General features: G+C 53.5%; 2 protein-coding genes across 7 annotated transcripts in view; one reads left to right on the top strand and one right to left on the bottom strand.

The window, feature by feature from the left end:
- Positions 1–25,239, bottom strand: part of POU2F2 (POU class 2 homeobox 2) — a 103,520-nt gene that overhangs the window by 65,613 nt on the left and 12,668 nt on the right. For 3 of the 6 annotated variants that reach the window (XM_032614142.1, XM_032614149.1, XM_032614145.1), the window contains exon 1: positions 8,813–10,357. The exons of 2 other annotated variants lie outside the window; for them this stretch is intronic. In XM_032614142.1, coding sequence (XP_032470033.1) covers positions 8,813–8,849 — 37 coding nt within the window. In that variant the 5' untranslated portion in view covers positions 8,850–10,357. Of the gene's footprint in view, positions 1–8,812; positions 10,358–21,033; positions 21,057–25,239 lie in introns of those variants that run through there. One more of the 6 variants, XM_032614146.1, reaches the window with a different exon arrangement.
- On the top strand, positions 14,549–19,312 carry LOC116744105 (transmembrane protein 25-like). The gene is made up of 2 exons (XM_032613427.1): positions 14,549–14,603; positions 16,617–19,312. Exons 1-2 carry the CDS (start codon positions 14,549–14,551, stop codon positions 17,408–17,410), a joined length of 849 nt encoding a protein of 282 aa, XP_032469318.1. The 3' UTR covers positions 17,411–19,312.

Here is a 25,239-nt window from a genome sequence, read left to right on the forward strand (position 1 = left end):
CCGTCCCTCATCCTCACCAGACTCTGAGATCCCTGACTTAGTACGTGGCTCACATCCTGTCAAGCCCCTCCTCAAAGCCCTTCTGTCTACGCGGTACGCCTGAGAGAAATCCGAGCCTCACAGCCCTTCCCAGTGATGTCAAGCTTCATTTCTCGCCCCTACCTGAACACACCTGCAAGTCCAGTGATGTGTACATTTGCTCACACCTCCGTGCCTGTGCACAGGAACTGCCTCTATTTCTTTATTTTTTATTATTTTTTACTTTGGGCTGCACGGCGAGGCTTGCGGGATCTTAGTTCCCGACCAGGGATCGAACCCACAGCCCCTGCAGTGGAATTGCGATGTGCTAACCACTGGACCGCCAGGGAATTCCTGGGAGTGCCTCTGTTTGGACAGCCCTCCGCCTCCCCTTTTCCTCTGGACCTTGCCCACAGTGCTCCATGTCACCTCCTCAGTGAAGCCCCCTGGGCCCTCCCAGGCAGCACAGCCCTGGCACACTCTGTGCATCTCTGTCAGAGCCCAGACAGCTGGGCCCCAGCCAGGGGGGCCCCGTGTTCCACCAGAGGAGTTTTCTAAAGGGTCACTGAGGTACAGAGGACTGGGGGTGGGGGCATCTGCGTCCTGCATTATTTATGCCTGTGCGGCCTCAGTAAGTTTTGGGAGGGATGTGCGTGCACATTTAGAATCAGTATGTTTTGTCTAACGCTCAGCTTAAATGTCATGTCCACAGAGGTGTTACACCTGACCCACCCATCTCAACCAAGTTCTCCCACGATCCCTTCCCCCGGCCCCTTGTTCCTTTCCTTCCCAGATGTTATCACTGTTCATAACCAACTACACACTCAGGTCCAATCAGTACCCATCCTGTTGGCTCCAAGCTCTTGGAGAGCAAGGCCCAGGTCTGTCTGGTAAATCACTGTTCCCCAGCTTCTAAGACAGGGCCTGGCTCACGTGGGGCCCAGTCCCTGTGTGATGAATAAACTCATTCCGTGAGCGTTTTTAGACCTGAGCATCTACCCATTTTCATTTTGCTCTAAGGGAACAAGTCTAAAGCGGGGAATGTCTGTGTGCTACAACTCAGAACACGTCCCTTCAGGTCACTGTGAGTGGCTTCCCTGTGGGACTTCTGAACGTGGCCTGTGTGCACCCATGGGCATGTGGGCTGAGATGCCGCCATATTTAGTATCTGTGTTTGTACCTTTCCTGCTGAAAAGACTCTCCACGTGAGGAGCAGCCTGGTGTTTTAGTATTTGTCTTGCCGTGTGATGTTTCGGCACCTACGAGCACGCATAGATGTCTGGGCTTTCATACCTGTGTGTGAATGCGTGCTTATCCTTGTTTTTATATCTGGTATGTCCATTTCAACATCTCTGGAGACGTGTGCACAAGCACCTGTGTGGATTTGTAGGCTTTTATATCTACGTGTTTTCTAAAGAAAATCTCTGACCCAGGGTACAGGTACCTGGGTCTCAGGACCCACGGGTGCACAGATCTGTCATGTATTCGAGAATGTGTGTGCGTGTGTCTATTTTAGAACCACTGCATGTGTCTGCATGTATATCCATTTCAAAATTTCAAAGTCTCTGACTATACTTTGTAGTTTGGAGGGTGTGTGTGCGTGTGTGTGTGTGTGTGTGTGTGTGTGTGTGTCAAGAATGACATGGACGTGGGTACAGTTGTGTGTCCCTCTTCCCCTTTCCAGCCTGGATGAGTACCTCTTCCCTGCCTCTCTCTCACGCACACCCACCCATGCTCATATGTGCCGTGCAGATGGGGAGGGGGCCAGGGTGTCAGTGAGCTCCTGTGTCACAAGGTTAATTTCTCCGCAGCCAGGCAGGCTGGGCCCTGAGGGGAGGGGTGGGGAGGGGCTGGTCCCCACAGCCCCTCTGATAAATATGTATTTGGGGCTGCTGTGCTCAAAGGTCACGCGGGGAGAAGAAGGAGGAGGGGCGCTCTGCACTGTGCGGTGCTGCTGGGTCCCAGCCAGGCCCCGCCTGGGTTGTGTGACCCCCTCCAGAGGGGTGATGCATAGATTCAGGGAGATGTCCCCCTCATCTGTCCTGGCCCACCCCACCCACAGCTATGCTCAGAGGGAGATGCTGTGTGGACACACAGATATTCAGATGCTGGAGCAGGCAAGCACACAAGCCCACACCCGCTGATGCCCAGACAGAGGCTCTGACGGACGCACAAAGGCGGCCTTGTGGGCCACCAGGTGCATGGACAGCTGGAGTCCAGGCCACTCCTTCTCCCTCACCCCAACCTTCACCCAACACTGAAAAAGAATACAAGCACACAAGAGTGCACAGCATCTCATGAAAAGAAAGGTCCTTGCACACTCAATGCACACATGCACGTAGGAGCACAAAGGTACACGAGGTGCCTCAAGAAGGGTCCCTGCACACTTTGTGGGTGGGTGTGTACACACACACACACAAATGCACATACGAAGATGCACACAGATGCACCACCACAAGAGTGCCCAGGACACAAAGTTCTACGGGGGCAGGCGCACGCTGATGTATGTACACACACATACGCACACGTGCACACTCACCCATACAAAGACCCCAAGACACGCACACCAGGCAGGATGCCGGCAGGACCAGGCTGGGAAACCCACCCCGTCGCAACACAGCCGGCTCTGGCCCTCTCCCCACTGAGGCGAGAAGGGCCACCGGTTCTCTGGTCTGTGGCCCCCCAGCCGGCTCCAGCCAAGTGCGCCATCATTTGTCCAGCCCCGAGTCACATCAATTGTCGAGCCTCCCTCCTCGCTGACCGGCCATCTCGGCCATCAGCGGCCTCGGCCATTAGTCGGCTCCCGCCTCTGGCCTGTGTTTGTTGAGTCTCCCTTACCTGGCAGAACCGTCCAGACCAACGGAGCCCTTTCAGGGTCTGCCTGACCCCTTCCCCAAGGGATTCTGAGGTCCCCTGTCGTATGACCCTCAGCCCAGGCCTCAGGGCGACCCCCTCCCCTCGGCGCACCGCTCAGGCGGTCATTCTTCAATGACCGCTGCCCACGGTGGTTCTGGTGGATCTCGAGGCTGTGTGTTTGAGTGTGTATGTGCGTGCGGGAGTGTGTCTGTGTGTGTGTGTGAATAAGGGCTTAGGGTACCATCAGGTGTGCTTAAAGTCAAGGAGTATCTGAGCGTGTGGATGTCAGGGGCGTGCCTCACACGTGTGTGCGTGCTGGAATGCAGGGAGTGACTAGGTGTACGGGTCTGGCCTCGGTGCAGGGGGCTGTGAGGGGCTGTTTCTGTCTCGGGCACGGGGGTTAGCGCGGTACGGGCGTCTGCTTTTCAAGCAGTTGTGAGCAAGCGGAGTGTGTCTCTCCCAGACTCTGCTGCGTGTTTGTGAAAGTGACAGATGCTGCCTCCCTGGCCTCACTGCGGGGGATTAAGTCTGTGAATGCCACATGAGTCCGAACCCCGGTGGGGGAGGGTCCCCAGCCTGCTCTTACACTCACTCACGTGTGCGGGCCTCAGCCCTGAACGGTATAGGGTCTTGGGGATGACGGCTAAAGTACCCCCTTGCCAGTTTCTCTGAAGGAGAGCGCGTCCGAATGGACGCCGGGGTGAAGGGCTGTGTGTGTGTGTGTGTGTGTGTGTGTGTGTGCGCGCACAGGCGCTCACTCACGCTCACACACTAGTCCGTGTTGTCCAAGGCACGCTGTCGTAAGATGCACATGTGCACTCAAGATCACACACGTGATAGCTCCCCAGGGCCAGAGAGATCAAGTCCAAACTTCTCAGAACCTCCAGAGATAGGCCCTGCGACAACGTGCCAACCTCAGCTCTTAGGGCCATGCTCCCAACCTGGGCCACTTCCTCCCTGCTCCCCACTTCCCTCAGTCATCTTTCCGCCCTCCCCGCTTGCCCCCTTCCTCAGTGCCTGAGCATCCTCGAAGACCCACCTCCCTGTTTAAACACACATCTCCCTCCTCCAGATTCCTGATGACCCAGAAGCTCCCTTTGTGCTCCAGGCACCCAGAATCTTGTCTAAGGCTGGGTCCGCTTCAGAGCCCATGGCTGGTCCCTAACAATCGTTTTCAGGTAAGGAGCGATCATGCTGCCATGGCCTGACTACCTCAGGGAACTGACTGTACTTCATTAGCTGGGTGACTCACACCACTCAGTAAATACCTATTGAATTCGGGGACCTAGGAAGTGGGGTCACCACCTCCAGCCTCCTTCCGAGTGTGTCAGAGCTGGGAAAGCCGCCTGCCCCGAGGATCTAAAGAAGGTGGGGCTGTGGATGAGTGAGGGAAGGGGCACCTGCCTCTCAAGGCCACCACCTGCATCTGGGAAGGTGCTGGCTCACCAGCAGGGGCTGGAGAGGGAGGGAACCTAAGCTCATCGGTAACCCTGTCATTGAAGAGGGCCAGCCCCAAACTGTCACCCACAGAGTGGGCTCTCAATCTCACTCCTTTGCTGGCTTTCCCTTCAAGATACAAAGCGAAACCCAGGTCCTCAAAGCCCTTGTTGAGGCACGTAAGGCATCCATCCACCTGACAGGTCCCGGGAGAGGGCCTGTGGATGGACGTCTCAGGGGGCAGGGAGGAAGTGGGGGAAGGCGCCGAGCCAGGGAAAGGAAATGGTGCTGAGACAGATAAGAGGAGAGGGGCAGACCTCCAAAGATAGGCCAGGCGTGATACCAGGAGTCTAAGACCTCAGTCCTAGCACCGCCTGGGTGCTCATAGGCTGAGAGAATCAAGCCCTCATCTGTGAAAGGGGCACCATCAGGGCTGCCGTAAGAGGTAGGCAGTTGTAAGAGATGTCGTCATCGTTATTATTATTATTATTATTAGATTAGGAGTTGTTAGGCCCAAGGGAAAAACAATGAGTGATATATATTTAGAAGAAAGAACAGACCCCGGTCTAAGGAGACCCCCACGTCCACTCTCTCCTCCAACAATTCCCCACACTCAGGTTTCTCAACCATTTCAATCCTGAAAAAAATACTGGAAATTAACCACCACATGCCAGACAGGGAAACTGCTTCCTTGCCCCCATCTAAGTCCAAGTACCCACTGGCATAGCCATCTGTCCCCCCATCCAGGGTCATGCCCCAACACACTACGAATATGCGTCAGAGCTCTGACAAGCTCTACCCAGGGGGGTGCTGAGGTTGGGGGCCCTAGCTTGGCTGTCACATCAGTGGGGGAAAGGATTCTGGCCTATGGCCCCTGCATGCAAGGAGCGAATGTGTATGAAGCAGAATGCAGGGGGCCTGGGGTGACCACTGATGGGTCTGCTGGAAAAAAATCTGGCTAGCATGCTGTTTAGGATGTACGGGCTAACCTCCATCACACACACAGCATGGCTGTGGGTGCACACACACACACACACACACACACACACACACAGACACACACACACTGTGGCTGAGTTCTTTCCATACCACGGTCCGTGAAACAGACACCCTCCATTTTCCCTGCAAAGACTGACAGAGGGAAGTGAGGGCAACCAAGGCCCCCAAGGACGGCACTGCAACCGGCCGGAGGGTTGGCCAGCGGCCTAAGGGAAATAGGAATCTGGACCTTTCCAATGGACATGGATGGGCCTCTGTCCAGCCTTATCCAGAAATCAGGAAGTAGATGCGGAATCCCATTACCAGCAACTGGACATGCTGCCGGTGGCCTTGATGCGATTCCCTCCTGGCCCGCCTGCCACCCCCTGCCACAGGACGCTTTGTTACTACGGAACAGCCAGGGAAGGTTTCTGTGGGCTGGCAGACTTCGGGGAGGGGGGATCTTTGCTGGTTTTGTTTTCTTGAACCCAGCCTCAAGGTTGCTGTGCAAGCATGCTACTGAGCCCACCCCTACGCCCACAACCTCTGTGCACGTTTCTAATCACTAAACCGGGACCCTGCTTCACAAACCCACCCTCCCTCTGACCCAGGACACACAGAGACCCAGAGACACCTAACAAGAATAACAACAGCAACAGTAATAATAGCTCTATGTCGAAACGGTATTATACTTTCACACAGGTGACTTTATTTCATGTGTACGCTTGGGGCACACACCACAGTCAGACCTGGTACTTGCACGCAGAGCCTGTAGGCCAACCACGCTGCACGTACAGACTGACGTACTCACCGCCGATGCCAGACTTGGCACACAAACCTGCACACGCGCCAACGGCCGCCACGCACAGAGCCAGAGTGCCTCCCGAGCGCACATGCAGCGAGGGCTCCACGGACATCGAGGCAAGGAAAGGAACTTCCAGGATAAATACTCGCGCCAACTCCCTCCTGCACACACATCACCCACAATGGAAACCCCGAGTACCGGCCCCACCCCCGCTGGACACACCTGTCGTGATTCTACACCTTTTCTCTTCACTCTGCCAAGGCTCCCAAGCCCTGCACACAGTCAGTCCGTCCCGCACGCCTCTCTCAATGCCCGCAGGCCATGTACACATGCACATGGCCGCCATGGTCTGACTGTACTCTCCAGCCCTTCACTGCTCACTGACACCACACTCTCCCTTCCCGCCCTGGGGGAGGGGGCAAATTCACCTGGCAGGATGGTAAGAGGCTAAAAACTACTGAGTTAAGCGTCTCATTGGGTCTTTCCCTAAATCCAGGACCTGCTCCCTAACTCTGCAGGCCTCAGGATGGAGGGAAAGAGCGGGGAGTGGTCAGCAGGCCAGAGGCTTTCTCTTTGGATCTTTTACCTGGGGCGCAAAAGCTCTGAGGACCCTCTCAGATGGACCCCCGCACAAATGGCCTCCCCTTTTCACTTCCCACTAGCCATCCGTGTCATTTTCTTTCCCGTCCACACCCTTCTCTCTCAGCGGGGCTGAGTCCAGAACCATGAGCCCTCACTTAAAGTCCTCCCCTCCCCCTGCCATGGCCCCAGTGAGCATCCAGTAGGACTTCTCCAGGAGGCCAGAGGAAAGAGGGGGATGGCGCTAGAGCCCCCCCACCCGGGGCAGACCCACGCCCCCAGCAGGGATGAAAGAGGGTGGAAATACATGGGTCTGCGGAATAAGGCTCTGGTGGGAACTTGGGGCAGTCCTGTCTTTGCACAGAGCCCCTCTCCCTGGCACGCTGTTCAAGCCGAATGCTACAAAAGTGATGAATAAATGAAGCTGAGGGAGGGGGTAGAAAGGACGGGGCGACAGGGAAAATGAGTGGCAGGGAGGGAGACAGGGGGAAGGGGGAAAAGAGAGAAAAAGAAAGGGAGGGTGGAGAAAAGGAAGATGGCAAAAAAAGAAAACCTGAGGGGGTGGGGGGTAGTTTTTGTGGAGAGGAGGAAGAGACAGAGAAACTGGAAAACAGGGAGAAAGAGACACCAGCAAAGGAGATGGAGAAAAAGGAGCCTGAGGTAGGACATGAGAGGAAGAAAAGAGAAGGGAGAAATGAGGCAGGAGGAGGCGGCCAAGGGGGTTCCCCAAGTTACAGACTTTGCCCAGAGAACTGAGGGGCGCACCCTGGCTCCCCAACATCGCTCTGGGGCCCTGGAGCTCTGCTGCCCACCTCTCCGGCCAGAGATGCCACTGCCTCTTGGAGCCCCGATCCCGGCTTCCACCCTTCTGGCAGTCCGAGGCGCCCCGTTTCTTTCTCTTGCCCCTCATTCCCACCCCCAGCCCTTGCTCATTGCCCGTGCCCTCTTACCTCTCCCCCCCCATGCACCCTGCTTGCTTCCGAGCTTCAGACAGCATCACCAACCGATATCCTCACCATCATCACACTACACCGGCCCCCACACCCCCAGGAAAGGGAGGAAACAAACAAACAAACAAACAAACAGGCGGCACCGCCACCAGCCCTGACCCCCTCTCGCCTCATTTTCTCCACAGTCGCCCGCTCCCCAAATGCAGGGTCCAAAATGGGGATCCCGCCCAGCCCGGGGAGCCTCTCCAAAGCGCCGAACGAAGCCAGTCGGGCGCAGATGCCACCTTGTCTCTCCTCTCTGCGCTCGCTCCTTTTTGTATATGATGGCCCCAGCCGCGATGTGGTTTATTTTCGTCTTTTTACTGGTGTTATTTTTTTCCTCTTTTCCTTTATTTTTTTGGCCTGGGGGCGGCAGCGATGAAAGCGCCCACCGCCCGCCTCCTCCGCCAGCTCCCGGCCGGCCGCTCTTTCTCTAGTCTGCGCTCCTGGGCCTCCCTCCTTTCTCTTCTCTTCTCTGTCTCCGCTCTGCTCCTCCGTCCTTTCAGTTCCGTCCCCAGTCGACTGCTCTCTGCTCTCTCCTCTCTCTACTGCCTCCTCCTCTACGCCTCTCCTTTCCCCTTCCTTCTTGCCCCTTCTCCCCTTTTTCTCTCCCTCTTCACCTCCTCTGCGTCCCCATTTCTTCCCATCCCTCCCCCCCACAACCACGCACATCTCTCCTTTGGTTCCCTCGCTGCCACCAACAGTAAGCCGACCCCCCCACACACACCTCGCCCCCAAATAATAAAAATACCCAGCCAGGGGGCAAAGCCCCGACGCCGGGCGCCGGGAGGGAGGCGAGAGGGCCGGGGCCGCAGCGGCGGCGGGCAGCCCGAGCGCGGTGCGAAGCGAGCGGCGCCCGCCCGGCTCCCGCCCGGAGAGCTCTCTGCAATAGGCCGAGCCGGCTGCATTAAGCTTCTTGCAATCAATAAAGCGCGGGTCAGATTATGCAAAGCGCAGATATTAATATGCAAAGTTTTAAAGATTTTTAAATGGAAGGGCGAGCGCGGCGCGGGCGGGCAGGCAGGGGCTGCGAGGGGAGAGGGAGGAAGGGAGGGCGGGCGGGCGGCGCGCAGGCGAGCTGGGGAGAGGAGGAGGCTGCCCGCCGCCCGCCCGCCCGCCCGCCCGGCTGCGCCGCGCCGCCTTGCCTTACCGCTGCTCCCATCGGTAGGCGCCGCTGTCTTCGCCATGCGCGTCAGCTGCACAGCTCCGAGGGGATGGCCGAGGAGGAGCCGCCGCCGCCAACGCTACCCCCGCTCCCGCTCCCGCTCCCGCGCCCGCTCGCTGCCTGCTGCTGGCGCTGCTCTGGCCGCTGCTCCTCGCCTGAGCTGCCGGCGCGAGCCCAGGCGCGCGCCATCCCCGGCTCCCACCTTGTCCCCATGGCAACCCTGGGCCCAAGGATGCTCAGAGAGAGAGCGCGAGCGAGAGAGCGAGGGGGGAGAGAGGGAGAGGGAGAGGGCGGGGAGCGCAGGGGACACGGAGGCAGGGAGAGGCCCCAGACTCACAGAGACACAGAGATTCACAGAGACAGAGACACGCAGAGACACGCAGAGATAGGCTGAAACAGACAGAGGCTGAAACAGATAGAGATGCAGTAACAGAGAGAGGGGAGAGGGGTGGGGAATAGAGGGGGACACAGAGACAAGGAAAAGCACAGAGACCTACAGAGACACACAGAGATACACAGAGACACACAGAAGGAGACAGAGGGGAAAGGGAGGGGCAGGGAGCAGATGGGAACTCAAAAGCAGGGAGGTGCCCTGAGGCCAGGAGACTCACAGAAACACCCAGAGACACAGAGACATCCAGAGACAGAGACAAGGGAGAGGGAATAGGCAGGGAGCACAGAGGACTCAGAGGCAGGGAAAGACTCACAGAGACAAAGAGATGCCCAGAGACAGAGACATAGAGTCAGAGAGACACAGAGACACACAGAAACATATGAATACAGAGACAGAGCGAGAGGGGTGGGGAACAGAGGGGGACTCAAAGGCAGGGAGATGTCCTAAGACCCAGAGACTCAAAGAGACACCAGAGACACAGAATACAGGAAGGAAAGGGAGAGAGGAGAGGGTGGGAGTACAGGGGATACGGAGGCAGGGAGAGACTAACAGAGGCAGAGAGATGCCAGAGACACACAGAAACATGTAGACACAGGCATGGGCGGGTGGTGAGGAGAGAGGTGGGGAGAGCAGATGGGGACATGGAAGCAGAGAGAGGCACTAAGAACCAGAGACACTCAGAGACAAAGAGATAAGGAGAAGAGATCCATGCAGAGAGAGAGATGAAGAGCCAAAAAACAGCCACAAAGAAGCAGACAGACAGCAGATGTGAATAGTCACAGAGAGAGAGAGACAGAGACACAGATAAGAGAGAGAGACATGCAAGAACCAGAGATAGGAGAAAGAGCCACACTCAGAGAAAGAGGGAGGAAGAGGCAAGACAGAGCTGGAGAGATAGAGAGATAGGAAGACACAGAGACAGAGACAGGCACAGAGAGATAGACACGGAGATAAGAGAGACATGCAGAGTCAGAGAGATGTGAAGAAAGAGCCCAAGAGAGGCAAAGCCAGAAAGACACTGACAGAGACCAAAAGATACAGAGACTGAGATAGAGAAAGAGAAAGAGGCACAGAGAGAGAGGGGCAGAGGCAAGGAGATAGATGACTTGTGAGATGTAGACAGAAACATAGAGAAACATAGGGTGCTCGCTTCGGCAGCACATATACTAAAATTGGAACGATACAGAGAAACATAGGGATTCCGAGAGGGAACCTAAGAGACAGAAAGCAAGAAATGTGCAAAGAGAGACACAGAGGCCAGGACGGAAAAAGAGACAAGAAGAAATACAGACAGAGACAGAAAGCAAAGACAGAGATTTACAGAGGCAAAGTGATGACGCAGAGAAACACAGAGATACAGAGACCTGGACAGAGACTGCAAGAGACAGAGGAGACATCTAAAGAGACAGAGAGAGATATGGTCGATGGAGACAGACAGACACTGGAAGAGGCGCCCTGGTGGACAGAAATCCTTAGGGAGGTACAAGACAGAGACACCAAGAGATAAATGGAGAGTCCGAAATACAGAATGAGACTGGAAAAGGTGTGTGTGGCAGGGTGGGGGACAAAGAGGCAGAGCCTAGGGAAAGCAGAAAGGTGCAGGCTGGGGTGAGGGCAGAGACCAGGAGAGGAACAAGGGGGTCTAGGGAAGCGGAGGGGGAGAGAACAGGAGAGCAGGTTGGGGGAGACAAAAATAGCAGGGAGGGGAGGGAAGCAAGGAGGGCAGGACACGGTCACTGAACACCTCCCCTGTGCCCAACACAGTAAGGCTGGGGAGGGAGAGCAAGGAAAGGGAGGCTGAAGGGGAGGGGACCCTGGGCCCCGGGCAAAGTCGGCTCCGAGTCTGAGGAGGACACGTGGCCGCCGGCCCCGGCCGGCGGGGGCGCTGCGGTGCAGGGCGGAGGATGGGGCTGCGAGTGGTACCCAGACCAGGAAGGGGTTTGGGGGAGGAGGGCGCGGGCGCGCCGCGCGGTCTGGGCTCAGCAACTGCCTGTCGCTTTGTTACCCGTCATCCGGCTGCCCCGTGCCGACTGAATGGGCACACAGGATCGTCGCGTTGGGTGCGTGAGAGAAACATGAGAATCACCAACTGCCCACGTGTACCGTACCGAGAGGGCTCCCGGGACCTACAATGCAAGTGCGTAACAGAAATAAGTACAGGAAACACCTACCCCGCGGGCGTACAAAGTAAGTACACGGGACCGTGCAGCGTTCTTAACAGACACGGAAGTACCTACTACCCCGTGTGCGCAGCAGCCTCTTGGGACCCACAGGGTGTGCACAAAACAAATAAATGCAAGAAATACTCACCCCACGTGCATACACAGTAGGTACAGGGACTTTCGCAGCCCGTGCATAAGAGACATGGAACCACTTAATACATCCTACACATCACAGGCCCTCAGGCCCCACCCACACTGACTGTGCAGGACACAGATAAATACAGGAGATGCCTGCCCCACCTGCACACAAACTAGGCACACAAGAACTACAGGGCATGGACGGAGGAACCACATACCAAGCAGCTTGCCAGGATCCACAGCGTGTATGCACCGCACAAATGAACGCAGGGAGTATTGTATGGCCTGTGCCCATAAAGCAGGCGCATGGCCTAATGGGCCTCCCTAGTGTCAACGTGGGAGAGGCCCATGAGCAGATCCTGGAGACCCACAACATGAGTATAACGCAAGTTACTATAAGAAACTCCCACTCTGTTTGCAGACAAAGGCACATGGGTCCCGCTAGTAAGAAGGAAACCCCCCAAAAAAGGTGTGTGTGTAATGACAACACAGGAATGGCCCACCCTGGAAGGAGCAAGGAGGAACACAGACCCTGCAATGAACTACCCAACAGACCCCGGTATGTGTGTGCACAACAGACAGAGGATGACTGCCAGAAGGGAGGTTCCAGGCCAGGGCTGGGGCCAAGGACAAGGATGGGCTGTGCTCTGCCTCGCCCCCCAGCACCTAAAAGGACGGCATGCGGTGAGGGCTCATCCCTTCTAAGAATGACCAAGTATGTAATAATTATGTGTATGATGAATACGCACTAAGGACACTAGTACCGGTGTTAAGGATCCAAAAATATTGATTTGCTACGTGGGAAGTCCATCCATTTCAGATGCTCACTAGACAGGATGCTGAGTGGCCCACATATGATAGGTATCCCCTAATTATCCAGAATATCTATATCAAGCAGAAGCTGACATTCCTCATGTACCAGAAGCAGATGCAGGAGGACAGCCCTGGGGGCAGGTTGTCCTAAATGCTCTCGAGGGCTCCACCCAGCCCTGAGTCATAACCCTGGGAGGGTGGAGGCAGCCACCAGGCACGTTCGGAGATGTATGCGGGACACGGCACACAACGCTGGGAAAATGTGCATATTCTGCCTGCTTCCGAAAGACCCCCGATTCCAGAAGTGTGGATTCCTCTGAAGAGTGTGTGTGTGTGTGGGTCTGAGCGAGAGCCGTGTCTGGGTACAGATATGCCTGCACGCAGTTCTTCCCCGTGAGTGAACTTGTGTGCTTAGCTCTCACCCTTCCTCGTTCGGCCCATTCACATTTCAGAAACTTGTGTAAAAATAACGGTACCTGGTGTTATAAATGCAATATGTTGTAAGCTATGGATACTTATAATTGTGTCTGCATATCTGAACGCACCTCTGGATAGAGGCACATGCTTGCTAATGCAACATGTCTGTTCACGCATCTGTGGCCGTGTGTGTGTGTGTGTGTGTGTGTGTGTCTTTGTGTCTGGCTCACAAGTCTTGGGTCTCCCTTACACCCCTGAGGGTGAAGGGGGTAAGATATGGGAAACGGAGGCACACGGGGTGGGGGAAGGAAACAGAGAAGGAGGAAAGAAGTGGTACAAGAAGAAGGGGGGTTAAAAGAGAAGTAGAAGTGGAATGGGACCTCGGGAAGGAAGGAAGGAGGCCGTGGGGACAGAGGCAGACAGGAGACAGTGGATGAGAAAGGGCGGAGCACAGGGACAGCAGGTAAATGGATGGAGAGAACGGAGGGGAGACTGGAAGAGAAAGGAGGTAAGTGGGGCGGACAGGAGACCAGCGAGTAGAGAGTGGGCTAAGGGTGTCAAGAAGAGGGACCCAGACTGGGGAGAGGAGAAAAGAGATGAGAGATGGAGGGAAGGAGGAGAGGGAAAGAAATCAGAGAGATAGAGGTTTTTCTGGCCAGTACAAAATTTAGAGATTCCCCCAAGGTCCTCCCATGGGAAGGTGTTTGAGTGGGGCATGAAGGGGGATGGCAGGAAGCAGAAGAGAGGAGGGAAGAGAAATCATAACTCAGCATCCCAGGATGGGGCAGAGAGCTGCCTCCAGCATCCCAAAAGGAGCTGAGAGAAGGGCTCCTGGGGCCACAGAGAATGGTACCCAGAGCCAGCCCGAGGGGTGGAGGCAGCTGCAGGGGGAGGGTCCAGGAGGCGGTGGTAGGAGGAGCTGGCAGACTCAAGGAGGTGAGGGCTCCGTGGTACAGAGGTTTCCAAAGGCCAGAAGGGCGGGTAGGAGTGGAGAACCAAGGACCAGGTAGAGGAAGAAGTTTAGAAAGGAGCAGAGGAGCGAGAGCCTGCTGGCTAGAAATGGCCAGGGCAAATGGAAGAGCAGCCGGAGAGCGACGTGAAGGCCACCGGACATCTTGCAGATGGGCCTAGCGTTATGCACTTCCAAGGATCGAGAAGCTCGTCTAGGTTGTCTCTCCCAGAGCATATGATCCAGTTCCATTTAAGAAACATTCACTGAGGGCTAGTCTGCGCTAGGACCGTGCTATGAGCTGAAAACACAAACGTGACCCTCACAGAGATCCTGTTGTGGGGAGGGAAAAGACAAGAAATACGCAGTTACTGACACACTCAGCAACGCAGATGAACCCGAAAAGCAAAGTGAACAAGGCTTGTCACAGGAGACTATATACGATAGGATTCCATTTACACGAAATTCTAGATAGAGCGAAACTCTAGTGACAGAAAAGTAGCTCAGTGGTGGAAAGGAGCTGGGATTGGGAGGAGGGACTGTAGCAAAGGGACAGGAGGGAACTTTGGGGGGTAACGGAGATGTTTTGCGTCATGACTGGGGGCAGTTACATGACCCTGTGTGTGTGAAGACCCATCACACTGTACACTTACAGTTGGTGAGTGACTGTATTTAAATTATACTGCAATAAAGCTGAGCAAAAATACATAAATAAACAAAAAATTATGCGCCAGAACGTTAAGGCTCAAGATAGGGAAAACTGTGCTCAGTAGGAACCAAGAGGAGGTGGAGGGGGCAGTGAGGGAGGGCTTCCAGGAGGAGGTGATGCCTGAGATAAGACCTTAAGGATGGAGGTGGAGGGCAAGGCGTTTCCATGGAAGAAGGACTTTCATATGGTAGCAGGTGAGGACTGAAAAAAGTTCAGTATGCCTCAAACACAGAATGCAAAGTAGGGCTATCAAGTAATGAGAGTAGAGAAAATCAAGGTCCAAAATACAAACCTCATGACCATTGGGAGTACTGGGTTGAATAAACCCCACCTGCACCTGCAAAGGCCCACAAGAGGGAAACTGCAAGCAAGACAGGACCGGGAATTGCTCATCTGCCCTCGGCCGCCCCACAGACAGGGGCTCCTTCCCCTGTCCTTCCGGAACTTCATTCCTGCTCCCTTCACGTGGGAACGTCCCTCCCCACCAGGCAACAGCCTCTGAAGTGGGCCATCCCCCCGCCCCCGCAGTCCCTGCCCACGGCCCACATCTATCTGCAAGCTTGCTGGCCCCAGTGGATCCCTCCGGCCTGGATTCCATGTGGCCACTGCCCCCTGGTGGCTGGAGCCATACATTACTGAGGATGAAGGGACAGTGTCAAGGCCAGGGCCTAGTCTCTGCCCCACCAGAGCCCAGTCCAGACCACCCCCATCAATGTTCCCCCTTGCAGATGGCCTCCTCCTTGCTGCATCCAATAGGCGCTTTTCAGTCCTATGGGACTTGCCTTCTCTGCAGCACACGGTCACAACCATCTTTTAAAAATCCTCTTTACATCTAAGAAAGTTCACTCCTCGGGTTCTCCTGCTGTCTCGGCTGCTCTCCCAGAGTGAATCATCCCTACCCCAAACTGTCTTCTCTCTGCTGGTAACCCCAAATTTGTCTCCAGCTTACCCCTCTCTCCTAAGCTTCAGACCAGATATCCAGCCACCTCCTGGTGGTCCCAAAGGCACCTCAGAATCAACAAGTCTAACCTGAAATGCCTCTTCCCCATCGTGCCCCCCCAACACACACACACACACACACACACACACACACACACACACACACACACACACTTGAGATCCCTCCCCCCATAGTAGCAACTCCATCCTATCTAGCAATGAAGTCAAGAAAAATGGCCCCCAGCCTGACAGCCTCTTCCTCACATTCATATCCAAATCAGGCTTAAAATCGAATTCAGTTCATTTCCCGCCTTAATATTAAGATGAAACGGTGGGGAGGGATAGATTGGGAGCTTGAGACTGACATGTACACACTGCTATATTTAAAATAGATAACCAACAAGGACCTACTGTATAGCACAGGGAACCCTGCTCAGTATTCTGTAATAACCTGAATGGGAAAAGAATTTGAAAAAGAATAGATACATGTATATGTATAAATGAATCACTGTGCTGTACACCTGAAACTAATACATCATTATTAATCAACTCTACTCCAATATAAAATTAAAATTTTAAAATAAATAAAATGTAGGAACCAACTGAAAAAAACAATAAAATTATTTTTTTAAAAAGATGAACCATATGAAAATTACCAATCGTCAATCAGCTTTTTTTTTTTTTTTTTACAAAAGAGCAGTTTCAAAGAATTCAACCTAATATTTCTCAAATGCGTCTCCTCTTCTCTTCCCTGCCCCCAGTGTCCTGGTTCAGGCCTCCACACCTTCTGCTTGGCCCGATGCACCTGCTTCCTACCTCGCCTCCCAGTTTCCAGTCTGGCCACTGGGGTGATTGTTCCACAACATGCCTCTGATGAAGTCCCTGCTTCAAACTCTTTCAGGGCTCCCTGCTGCCAACAGGACAAAAGCCAAACCCCTTCACCAGCTTTTCAGGCCCTTTGCAATATCTGGCTCCCCTCCCCCTCCAGTCCCTGCCCACCATGCATCTTATCCTCCGACCACACCGGACCACCACTACTTCCTTGAATCCGCCTCCTCTTACCTCCTGGCCTTGGTACATGCAGTTCCCTATAACTAGAATGTCCTTCCCACTCTTCTCCCCCTGGCTAACCTATTAGACTTCAAGAACCAGCTCCCAGAGGCAGGGGTGGGCATGTTTTGTGACCCCCGCCTCCCGGATCCCCTCCTCTTCAGCCCAAATCCAGAGGAGAGGAAAAGGGGCATAGATGGAGTAAGGGAAGCGGGCAGGAGAGAGCCGGGGTCGGGAGAAGGACGGTCCCTTTGGGGGAGGGGCACGTGTACCCGAGTGTTTATGCGTGTGTGTGTTTGTGTGTGTGTGTGTGTGTGTCTGGGCCTGGTGCAGGCTGCACGTTTGCTGGCTGTCTCTGTGTACCTGCGAGTGTGTGCCTGTTTGTCCCGTGGAGTCAGCGCTCAGTTCTGTGCCTGCAAGGTGTACAGTTAAGCTGGAGATTGCCCAGGTTGGGGCCAAGTACCAGGAAGTTCAAGGCCCAGGCCTCCTGGTCGTCCTTTTTGCCCTGGCGCGTGCAAACCCGCCTGCCAACGTGACTTGGATCGACCAGGATGGGCCGGTGACTGTCAATGCCTCTGACTTCCTGGTGCTGGATGCCCAGAACTACCCGTGGCTCACCAAACACGCCGTGCAGCTGCAGCTCCGCAGCCTGACACATAGCCTCTCCTCGGTGGCCACCAACGACGTGGGTGTCACCAGCGCCTCGCTTCCGGCCGCAGGCCCTTCCCGGCACCCATCCCTGATCCCTAGTGACTCCAACAACCTGAAATTCAACAACGTGCACCTGCCGCGGGAGAACATGTCCCTCCCGTCCCACCTGCAGCTCAGTGACCTCAGTCCAGACTCCAGAGGGAAACCAGCGGACCAGCAGATGGCTCAGGACAACAGCCAGACAGAGTTTCTGGATCCAGAGCCCGGCGGCCTCCTCACCAGCCGAGGTTTCATCCGTCTCCCGATGCTGGGCTACATTTATCGGGTGTCCAGTGTGAGCAGTGATGAGATCTGGCTCTGAGCTGAGGCCAAGACAGAGGGTTCCTTCTTGGGCCCTGGGCACCCTCCCGGTCCTCCTCCAAGGCCTGGCCACATTGCCAACGGGAAGAGCCCATGCCACTGCCACTTCTGCTTGTCCTCTGGGTCACTGGTATCCTTGGCAAGGCTGGCAGCTGGACCTAAGCCCTTGTTCCAACTCTGGTTGAGGGCCTGCATGATTGCCTGTGCCCAGGCGGATGGGGCTCTCTGTCCAGGTGTGCCTGGAGGTCATCCAGCATCTAAGCGTGGCATGGCCTGTCTGCTTGGGGCAGCTCTGTGCCCTACACCGGTACTCCTCAGCACTGGGGGCATGCCTGGTTGGGAGGGCCCTGCACGTCCTGGATCTCCTTCCCATGCTATGCAGCTTTGTTCCCTCAGGGAAAATTTAGGACCCTGCTAGCTGTAGAGAACCAACCTGCCCTTGGCACAGGAACTCACCTCTGGCCCAGCAGCGCTGGCCAAGCACAAACCAGTACCCTTTGCCGCGTACCTCTCTGCCCCAGCCCCCCTTGGGCATCATAGGTTATACATTGGACCTTCTCCACTTCTTCACTTGGCATTAGACTTCCCCACTGGCCTGGGCCCTGGTGGTGCCAGCGCCTGGTGTTAGCACAAGAAAGGGGAAGAATGAGAGGTGAGAAGTCTGGTGCGTCCAGGCCTGCATGCAGCTATGCCTCGTTTTCTTACAGTGTTAACACTTTAAGCACGTCTTCCGGGGAGGGGGTGAGCGAGGGCCCCAGGGCCCCTGTCTGGGGCTTCCCCAAGTCTGGCCTTTTCATGATTCACTGTTGAGTGCCCTGAGCCCTCGAGGTTGACGGGTTCCCGCTCAAAGTATCCACCCCGCTATGGGACCCCAGCCCTGACTACCCCATTAGCAGGAAGCTGTTCTTCCTGTCCCATCCTCTGTTCTTTAGGGGATGGCCATAGTGGCACATAACTTGACAGTGCTGGAAACCTTAGGGGGACATGGAAAAAGCAGGGAGATCACAACCCAAAACAACCCGAGAACACTTTTGAAAAGCAACGTGGAAAAGACTGCAAATTAACAGAGTGCAAAGTGTATTTTTCCCTTCTTGATATCTTGTTTTGTAATTTTTCTCACGTCACTGCCAAGGACAGTGCTGAGCACATGGTAGATTCTCAATAAACTTGACTGAGTGAAAAAAAAAAAAAGGAACCAGCTCCCATACCCTATGCTACTGTAAATCTCCAGTTTATACATTCATCCATTCCATACACAAGCTGAGGTACCTATATAAGTGTGACTTCCATGGAAGGTGCTGGGGATGCAAAGCAGGAGAGGATATAACTCCTGCTGTCAAGAGCTCAAATTCTCTTGAGTTTTCAAGGGGAAATCATTCTCCCGAAATTGCAGGGGGCATTAAACTCAGAGAGGACAGTATGAACAGAAAATAACGGACATATGAGGAAGAGCAGAGTGTGTGCAGACAGGCGGGCGGGTTGCTAGAGCACAAGCTGTGACAGAAAGATGCTGCTGGAGAGGCTGGATGGGGCCCAGTCATTAAGCATGTTTTGATCTCAGAGGCCATGGGAGTTTCATCAAGGGCAGTTTTGCATTTTTGAGTGGGGGCCAGAAAAATCAGGAAGCTGTTGCAATAGCCTAGGCAAGAAGTACTAAAAGCTAGTATTACGATGTTGGTATCAGGGACACAGAGGAGGGCACAGGCTGGAAAAACCTTGAGGAAAATCCAGTCAGCAAGGCTTTACATTGGGATATGAGGGTAAGGGAGAGAGTGGTGTCAAGGGCACGCTCCTCAGCTGGATGCCAGGGTAGGTGGAGGTACCATTTGCTGAGCTGGGAGAAAATAGGAGGTGGCACAGAACTTATTCAATGAAGTTCTTTTGTTGTTGTTGTGTTTGTTTGTTTTTGGCTGTGCTATGAGGCTTGCGGGATCCTAGTTCCCCAACCAGGGACTGAACCTGGGCCCTCAGCAGTGAAAGCAAAGAGTCCTAATCACTGGACTGCCAGGGAATTCCCCAGTGAAGTTTTTACGGAACTTTTCTTTTTAATATAAATTTATTTATTTATTTTTGGCTGCGTTGGGTCTTTGTTGCTGCACGTGGGCTTTCTCTAGTTGCAGCGAACGGGGGCTATTCTTCATTGTGGAGCGCAGGCTTCTCATTGCAGTGGCTTCTCGTTGCAGAGAACGGGCTCTATGCGTGTGGGCTTCAGTAGTTGTGGACGCGGGCTCAGCAGTTGTGGCTCACGGGCTCTACAGCGCAGGCTCAGTAGTTGTGGCACGCAGGCTTAGTTGCTCCACGGCGTGTGGGATCTTCCCAGACCAGGGCTCAAACCCGTGTCCCCTGCTTTGGCAGGCGGATTCTTAACCACTGCGCCACCAGGCAAGTCCCTTTATGGAACTTCTTATGTCTGCAGTGCTCATGGGACATGCCCTGGGTCCAAGAGTTTATATTGGCTCTGCAGTCAATATTTGGACATATTTACGTGCAGTATCATGGAGACAGGTCTGCACTGAAGATTTGGGCATCATCAGTATACAGGTGATAGCTAAAATCATGAGGGTAGAGGACATCTCTCAGGAAGAATATGAAGAATGAGAGAGCTATGGGCCAAGGAAGGAGCACAGGGGAAGAGCCACATTTCAAAGGCAGGGCAGAGTAAGAGGAGCCCCTACAAGGACCAGAGAAGCTGTCAGGGAGGAAGGAGAACCATGAATGTGCTGTGTTATGGAAGCCGAGGTAGGCAGCCCCTACAAGGCCCCCGGTGACCCTGCCTCCTGATACTCATGTGCTTGTGTGATTCCTTCCCCATTGTGGGCTGGACCTAGTGACTCACTTCTAATAAATAGAATATGGCAGAAGTGATGGGATGTCACTTCCAAGATTAGGTTATAAAAAGGACCACACTGGGAATTCCCTGGCAATCCAGTGGTTAGGACTCCGTGCTCTCACTGCCGAGGGCCCAGGGTTCAATCCCTGGTAGGGGAAGTAAGATCCTGCAAGCCAAAAACAACCAAACCAAAACAAAAAACACCACAGCTTCCTTGCCTGTGTAGTGCATGTCTTTCTTTTTCCCCACCTCTCCTGTCTCTCTCCTTCCTCCCTCTCTCTCTCCCTCCCTCCCCCTGTCTCTCTCTCCCTCTACTGGATCACTCACCCTGGGGGAAACTAGGTCATGCTATCCATCCACACACACACACAACCCAAGCCTTCAGAAGAGACCACAACCCCTCAGCTAGGCTGCTCATGGATTTCTGACCTGCAGAAACTATGAGATAATAAATGTTTGTTATTTTAAGATGTTAAGTCTTGGGTTGATTTGTTATGCAGAAGCCAAGGGAGGAAAGATTTTCAAAAGAGAGGCACTGGTCAATGGAGTTAAAAACTGCAGATAAAGACTGAAAAATGTCCTTGGATTTGGCAAGAGAAGGTCATTAACAAGCTCGGTGCAAATGGTTTCGGTGAGTTGAGGACTCAGATGGGAGATGAAGGCTGGGGCTGACTGACGAGCAGGAGTGCACGGACATCTATTGTTTCTGCCTGCCCAGAAGCCATTTCCCCACCGTCTATGACAGCTCCCTGATTTTTCTCTGAGTAACCACCCATGGCCTACCAGATACGTACGATTCCATGAGACTCTGTCCGCCAGGGTGCCCAGCTGTCCACAGGCCAAAGGGAGGTCACATGACTCAAACTGCACCAATCAGAAGCTCTCCCTGGAATTTGAATTGTGAGCTTACGTGACAGGACGCCTGAACCTGGTTGGAGCTGATTCATGCAGCAGCCAGGGCCCTGAGGAAACCGCCATTCCTTCCTGCTCTCTCGATTCCCGCCCCTGCCCTGGCTCCAGTCTTTTCTGAAGCTGGGTTCTTCGGTCTTTCCTTCCACTTTGTGTGCCACCTTTATTTCCTTCTAATAAATTCCTTGCTTGCTTAAGTTAGCAAGTCGGTCTCTGTTGCTTGCAGCCAAAGAACCCTAATTCATACTTATTTTCAAGAATTTTGGGTGGGATGAGGAGAAAGACAAAGGGCAGGCACTAGAGGGGGCACAGAGTAAAGGGAGGTAGAGGTTTTTTGTTCTTGTTTTTGTTATTTTATTTAGGCTGCATTGGGTCTTAATTGCAGCACGCGGGATCTTTAGTTGCAGCGTGTGGGATCTAGTTCCCCGACCAGGGATGGAACCCAGGGCTCCTGTTTTGGGAGCCCAGAGCCTTACCCACTGGACCACCAGCAAAGTCCTTGTTAGTTGTTAAAGCGGTAGAATTTGCATATATTTATAGGCTATGAAGAAGGAGCGAGAAGGAAGCACTGTTGAAACAGAGAAGGGAAGAATGAAGGAGTAATATTCTGGGAGTCATAATGATAGGCGATGCATGGGTGGAGAGGCTGGACTAGAAAAGAGCCTGGAGAAGGGAAGTGAAGGTGGGTGTGAATTCCTATAGGTGTGTATAGGAAGCTGAAAGAAAGGAATGACTGACTAGCCTTAGTTTTATTTGTTGAGAATGAAAGGGTAGGGTTGGGGGATGTTCATGGGAGCGTGGTGACTGACGGGGGTTGACCAAGAAGTCGGAGTGGCACCTATATGTACCACTTTGCCACCATTCTTCTCTGAGCCAATCTCAGCCACCTGAACCAGGGTTAGGGATGTGCTGATAGATGAGGCCGAGGCCAGGGTGTACAGGAACCCAGAGCGCGCTGCCCATTTCCCATTTGCCCTCCAGGCCCACCTCCACCCTCTCTGCCCGTATGAACAGCATCATCCAGACTGCGTTGCCCTCTGACTTCTAACTGGGTCATTCTGGATATGTTACCTCCTACTCCCAGCTCTGGATCAGTACCGTGGTTTGTTTGTTTGTTTCTTGGCCATGCCACGTGGCTTGCAGGATCTTAGTTCCCCAACTAGGGATCGAACCTGGGCCCCTGGCAGTGGAAGCACGGAATCCTAACCACTGGACCACCAAGGAATTCCCACTACCATGGTTTTTTGTCCCTTTTCTTTTTTGGCGGGGGGTGGGGTGGGGTGGGGGGGAGCCACGTGGCACGTGGATCTTAGTTCCCTGACCAGGGACAAAACCTGCGCTCCCTGCATTGGACGCGCGGAGTCTTAACCACTGGACCGCCAGGGAAGTCAGAGTACCGTAGTTCTGAGAGTGGCTGCACCCTCCACAACGCTGACGCTGCTCAGGTATGTTCCACGGTCTCACCGGGCTCCAGTAATATCATTTCCTCTCCTGACCCCTGCAGACCTCAGAGTGGTCCCAACTTCCTGCTGCCTTCACCTCCCTTGTTGGTTCTCTCAACCTGGCCCACACTCTGCAAAAAGTCCCTTCGTTAAATGATCTTTGAAATCCCAGCTGTGGTGCCCTCTGTTTCCCGCTGGGACCCTGGCTATTAGAGAGCTAGCCAGAGAGATCAGATGGTCCAATGTGAGGCTCTGGCTGGGCAGGGAAGGGAGAGGAGCCAGGAGGGGTCTGGCCAACTGGCAGAAAACAGAGGGGTCAAGGGAGTGGAGCTCTCTCTATGAGCTGATGCTACAGGTGTGATGGCAGCGGAGGCCTGCCAGGCCTGGAAGGAAGGTGCTGGGATCAGAGCAGAGGATACTGGATTTTGAACATGGAAGATAGTACTGGGTTGTGGTTAAAACCAGGGATTTTTAATTTGGGACCCAGAGAGTGCTCTGTTGCAATCTTGGCTTTCCCACTTTACTGATTGTGTCACCCAGGGAAGTGACTTCACCTTCCTGAGTGTGTATCCTCATCTTTAAAATACCAACCCTACAGGTTTTGGGGACGGGTAAACAGGTAAACCATTAGCACAGTGCCTGGCATGCGGTATAAGTGCTCAGCAAATGTTCGCTGTGTGCACTGCCCTTCCGGGTCATGACTAAGTGTGGTCATGGGAGTGGACGGCTGGTGTGGGAGGAAGGTCACCAAGGATGAGGTGGAAAGAGACTAAGACGCTCGATAACTAGAAGGATGGGTCACCACACGGAGGTTAAGTATCCCAGCAGAACGGCGGGGGCTGGGGTGGACAGGAAGTCTGTGAGGATGTGCTAGTCTTCAGGAATGAGGGGGAGTAGGCAAGGAGTCAACAGATGTCAATGAGGAAGTGGAACAGAGGGTGATAGAACCTGAGGACCTAAGGCTCAAGGAAGCCTGGGTTCTGTGAAGCCAGATTAGAGTTGGTGTCTGCCTCATCTGAGTTCCCACAGCCCCTCGTACGTCCCTTTGAGATGCCCTCAGTGATCACATCCCCCACAAAGCCAGAGCATGGCAAGAGAGGGATTGGATCTGACCCATCCTCTAGTAGCTAGAAGTATACATTGGTAAATGATTGTTGAATGATTTGGGGGTGAGGGAAGGAGAAAAGTCATGGGTAACATTCAGTAAAGGGGCAGAGCCAGGATTGTAACACGGGACTCTCTGGGTCCCAAATTAAAAATCCCTGGTTTTACAGAAACAGACTCATAGACATAGAGAACAGACTTGTGGTTGCTAAGGGGGGGTCGGTGGGAGAGGGGAGGATTGGGAGTTTTGGGTTAGCAGATAAAATTATTATGTATAGAATGGATAAACAACAAGGCCCTACTGTATGGAATATGGAACTACATTCAATATCCTGTGATAAACTATAATGGAAAAGAATATAAAAAAGAATGTATAACTGAATCACTTTGCCGTACAGCAGAAATTAACACAACATTGTAAATCAACTGTACTTCAATTAAAAAAATAAATAAAAATTTAAAATCCCTGGTTTAAACCACAACCCAGTCGTGTCTTCCATGTTCAAAATCCAGTATCCTGCGCTCTGACCCCAGAACCTGACTTCCAGGGCTGGCAGGCCTCCGCTGCCATCACACCTGTAGCATCAGCTCATAGAGAGAGCTCCACTCCCTTCATCCTTCTGTTTTCTGCCAGTTTGGCCAGACCCCTTCCTGGCTCCTCTCCCTTCCCTGCCCAGCCAGAGCCTCACATTGGACCATCTTATTTACCCTTGACTTTGTTCCATTTATCTCTCTGCATACTCTTTACTTTTAATAACTTAATGCTTAAAAAAAAAAAAAGCAACCTCTTACTCAGTTTAAACAAATGTTTCCTGAGACCTTTCACACATGGTATTCCACCTGTCTGGAATACCCTTGCCCATTCTATCCACCCAAAGACCTCCTACTCCTCATTCAAGAATGAGCAGAAATTAATCATGAGGGAGAAGAAAGATAAACCAAAATGGTATCCTACCACAAAATTAAAAGTGTCTGACAATACCAGGTATTGGCAAGGATGTGAGGCAAAGAGAACTCTCACTCAGGGCTGGTGGGACAGTAAATCGGTACAAACAGTTTAGAAATTTGTCCGTGTAGTAGGCTGAAAAACGTCCCCCAGGGACGTTCCCCGGCAGTGGTTAGGACTTTGCCCTTTCACTGCAGGGGGCACAGGTTCAATCCCTGGTCAGGGAACTGAGATCTCGCAAGCCATGCAGCACAGCCACAAAAAAAAAGTCCATGGCTTAATGTCTGGAATCTGTGAATGACGTTATTTTATGTGACAAAAAGAACTTTGCAGATGTGATTAAAGATTTTGAGATGAGGAGACTATTCTGGATTATTCGAGTGAGCCCTAAGTGCAATCACAAGTATCCTTATAAGAGAGAGGCAAAGGGAGATTTGACACTGACAGAGAGGAGGCAATGTAACTACAGAGGCAGAAATTGGAGTAATGCAGCCACAGACCAAGGGATACTGGCAGCCACCAGAAGCCAGAGTAGGCAAGGAACAAATTCTCACGTGGAGCCTCCAAGGGGAGTACGGGCCTGCCAACACCTTGACTTC

This window comes from Phocoena sinus, chromosome 19 (genome assembly GCF_008692025.1).
Source record: "Phocoena sinus isolate mPhoSin1 chromosome 19, mPhoSin1.pri, whole genome shotgun sequence".
NCBI lineage: Eukaryota > Metazoa > Chordata > Mammalia > Artiodactyla > Phocoenidae > Phocoena > Phocoena sinus.

Excerpts from the sequence above, each read along its gene's own strand:
- LOC116744105 (XM_032613427.1), top strand. The coding sequence starts at position 14,549 with ATGGAGGTGGAGGGCAAGGCGTTTCCATGGAAGAAGGACTTTCATATG. Across the intron at positions 14,604-16,616 it reads GGACTTTCATATGGTAGCAG|GAGAGAGCCGGGGTCGGGAG; the intron begins GTGAGGACTGAA and ends GGAAGCGGGCAG.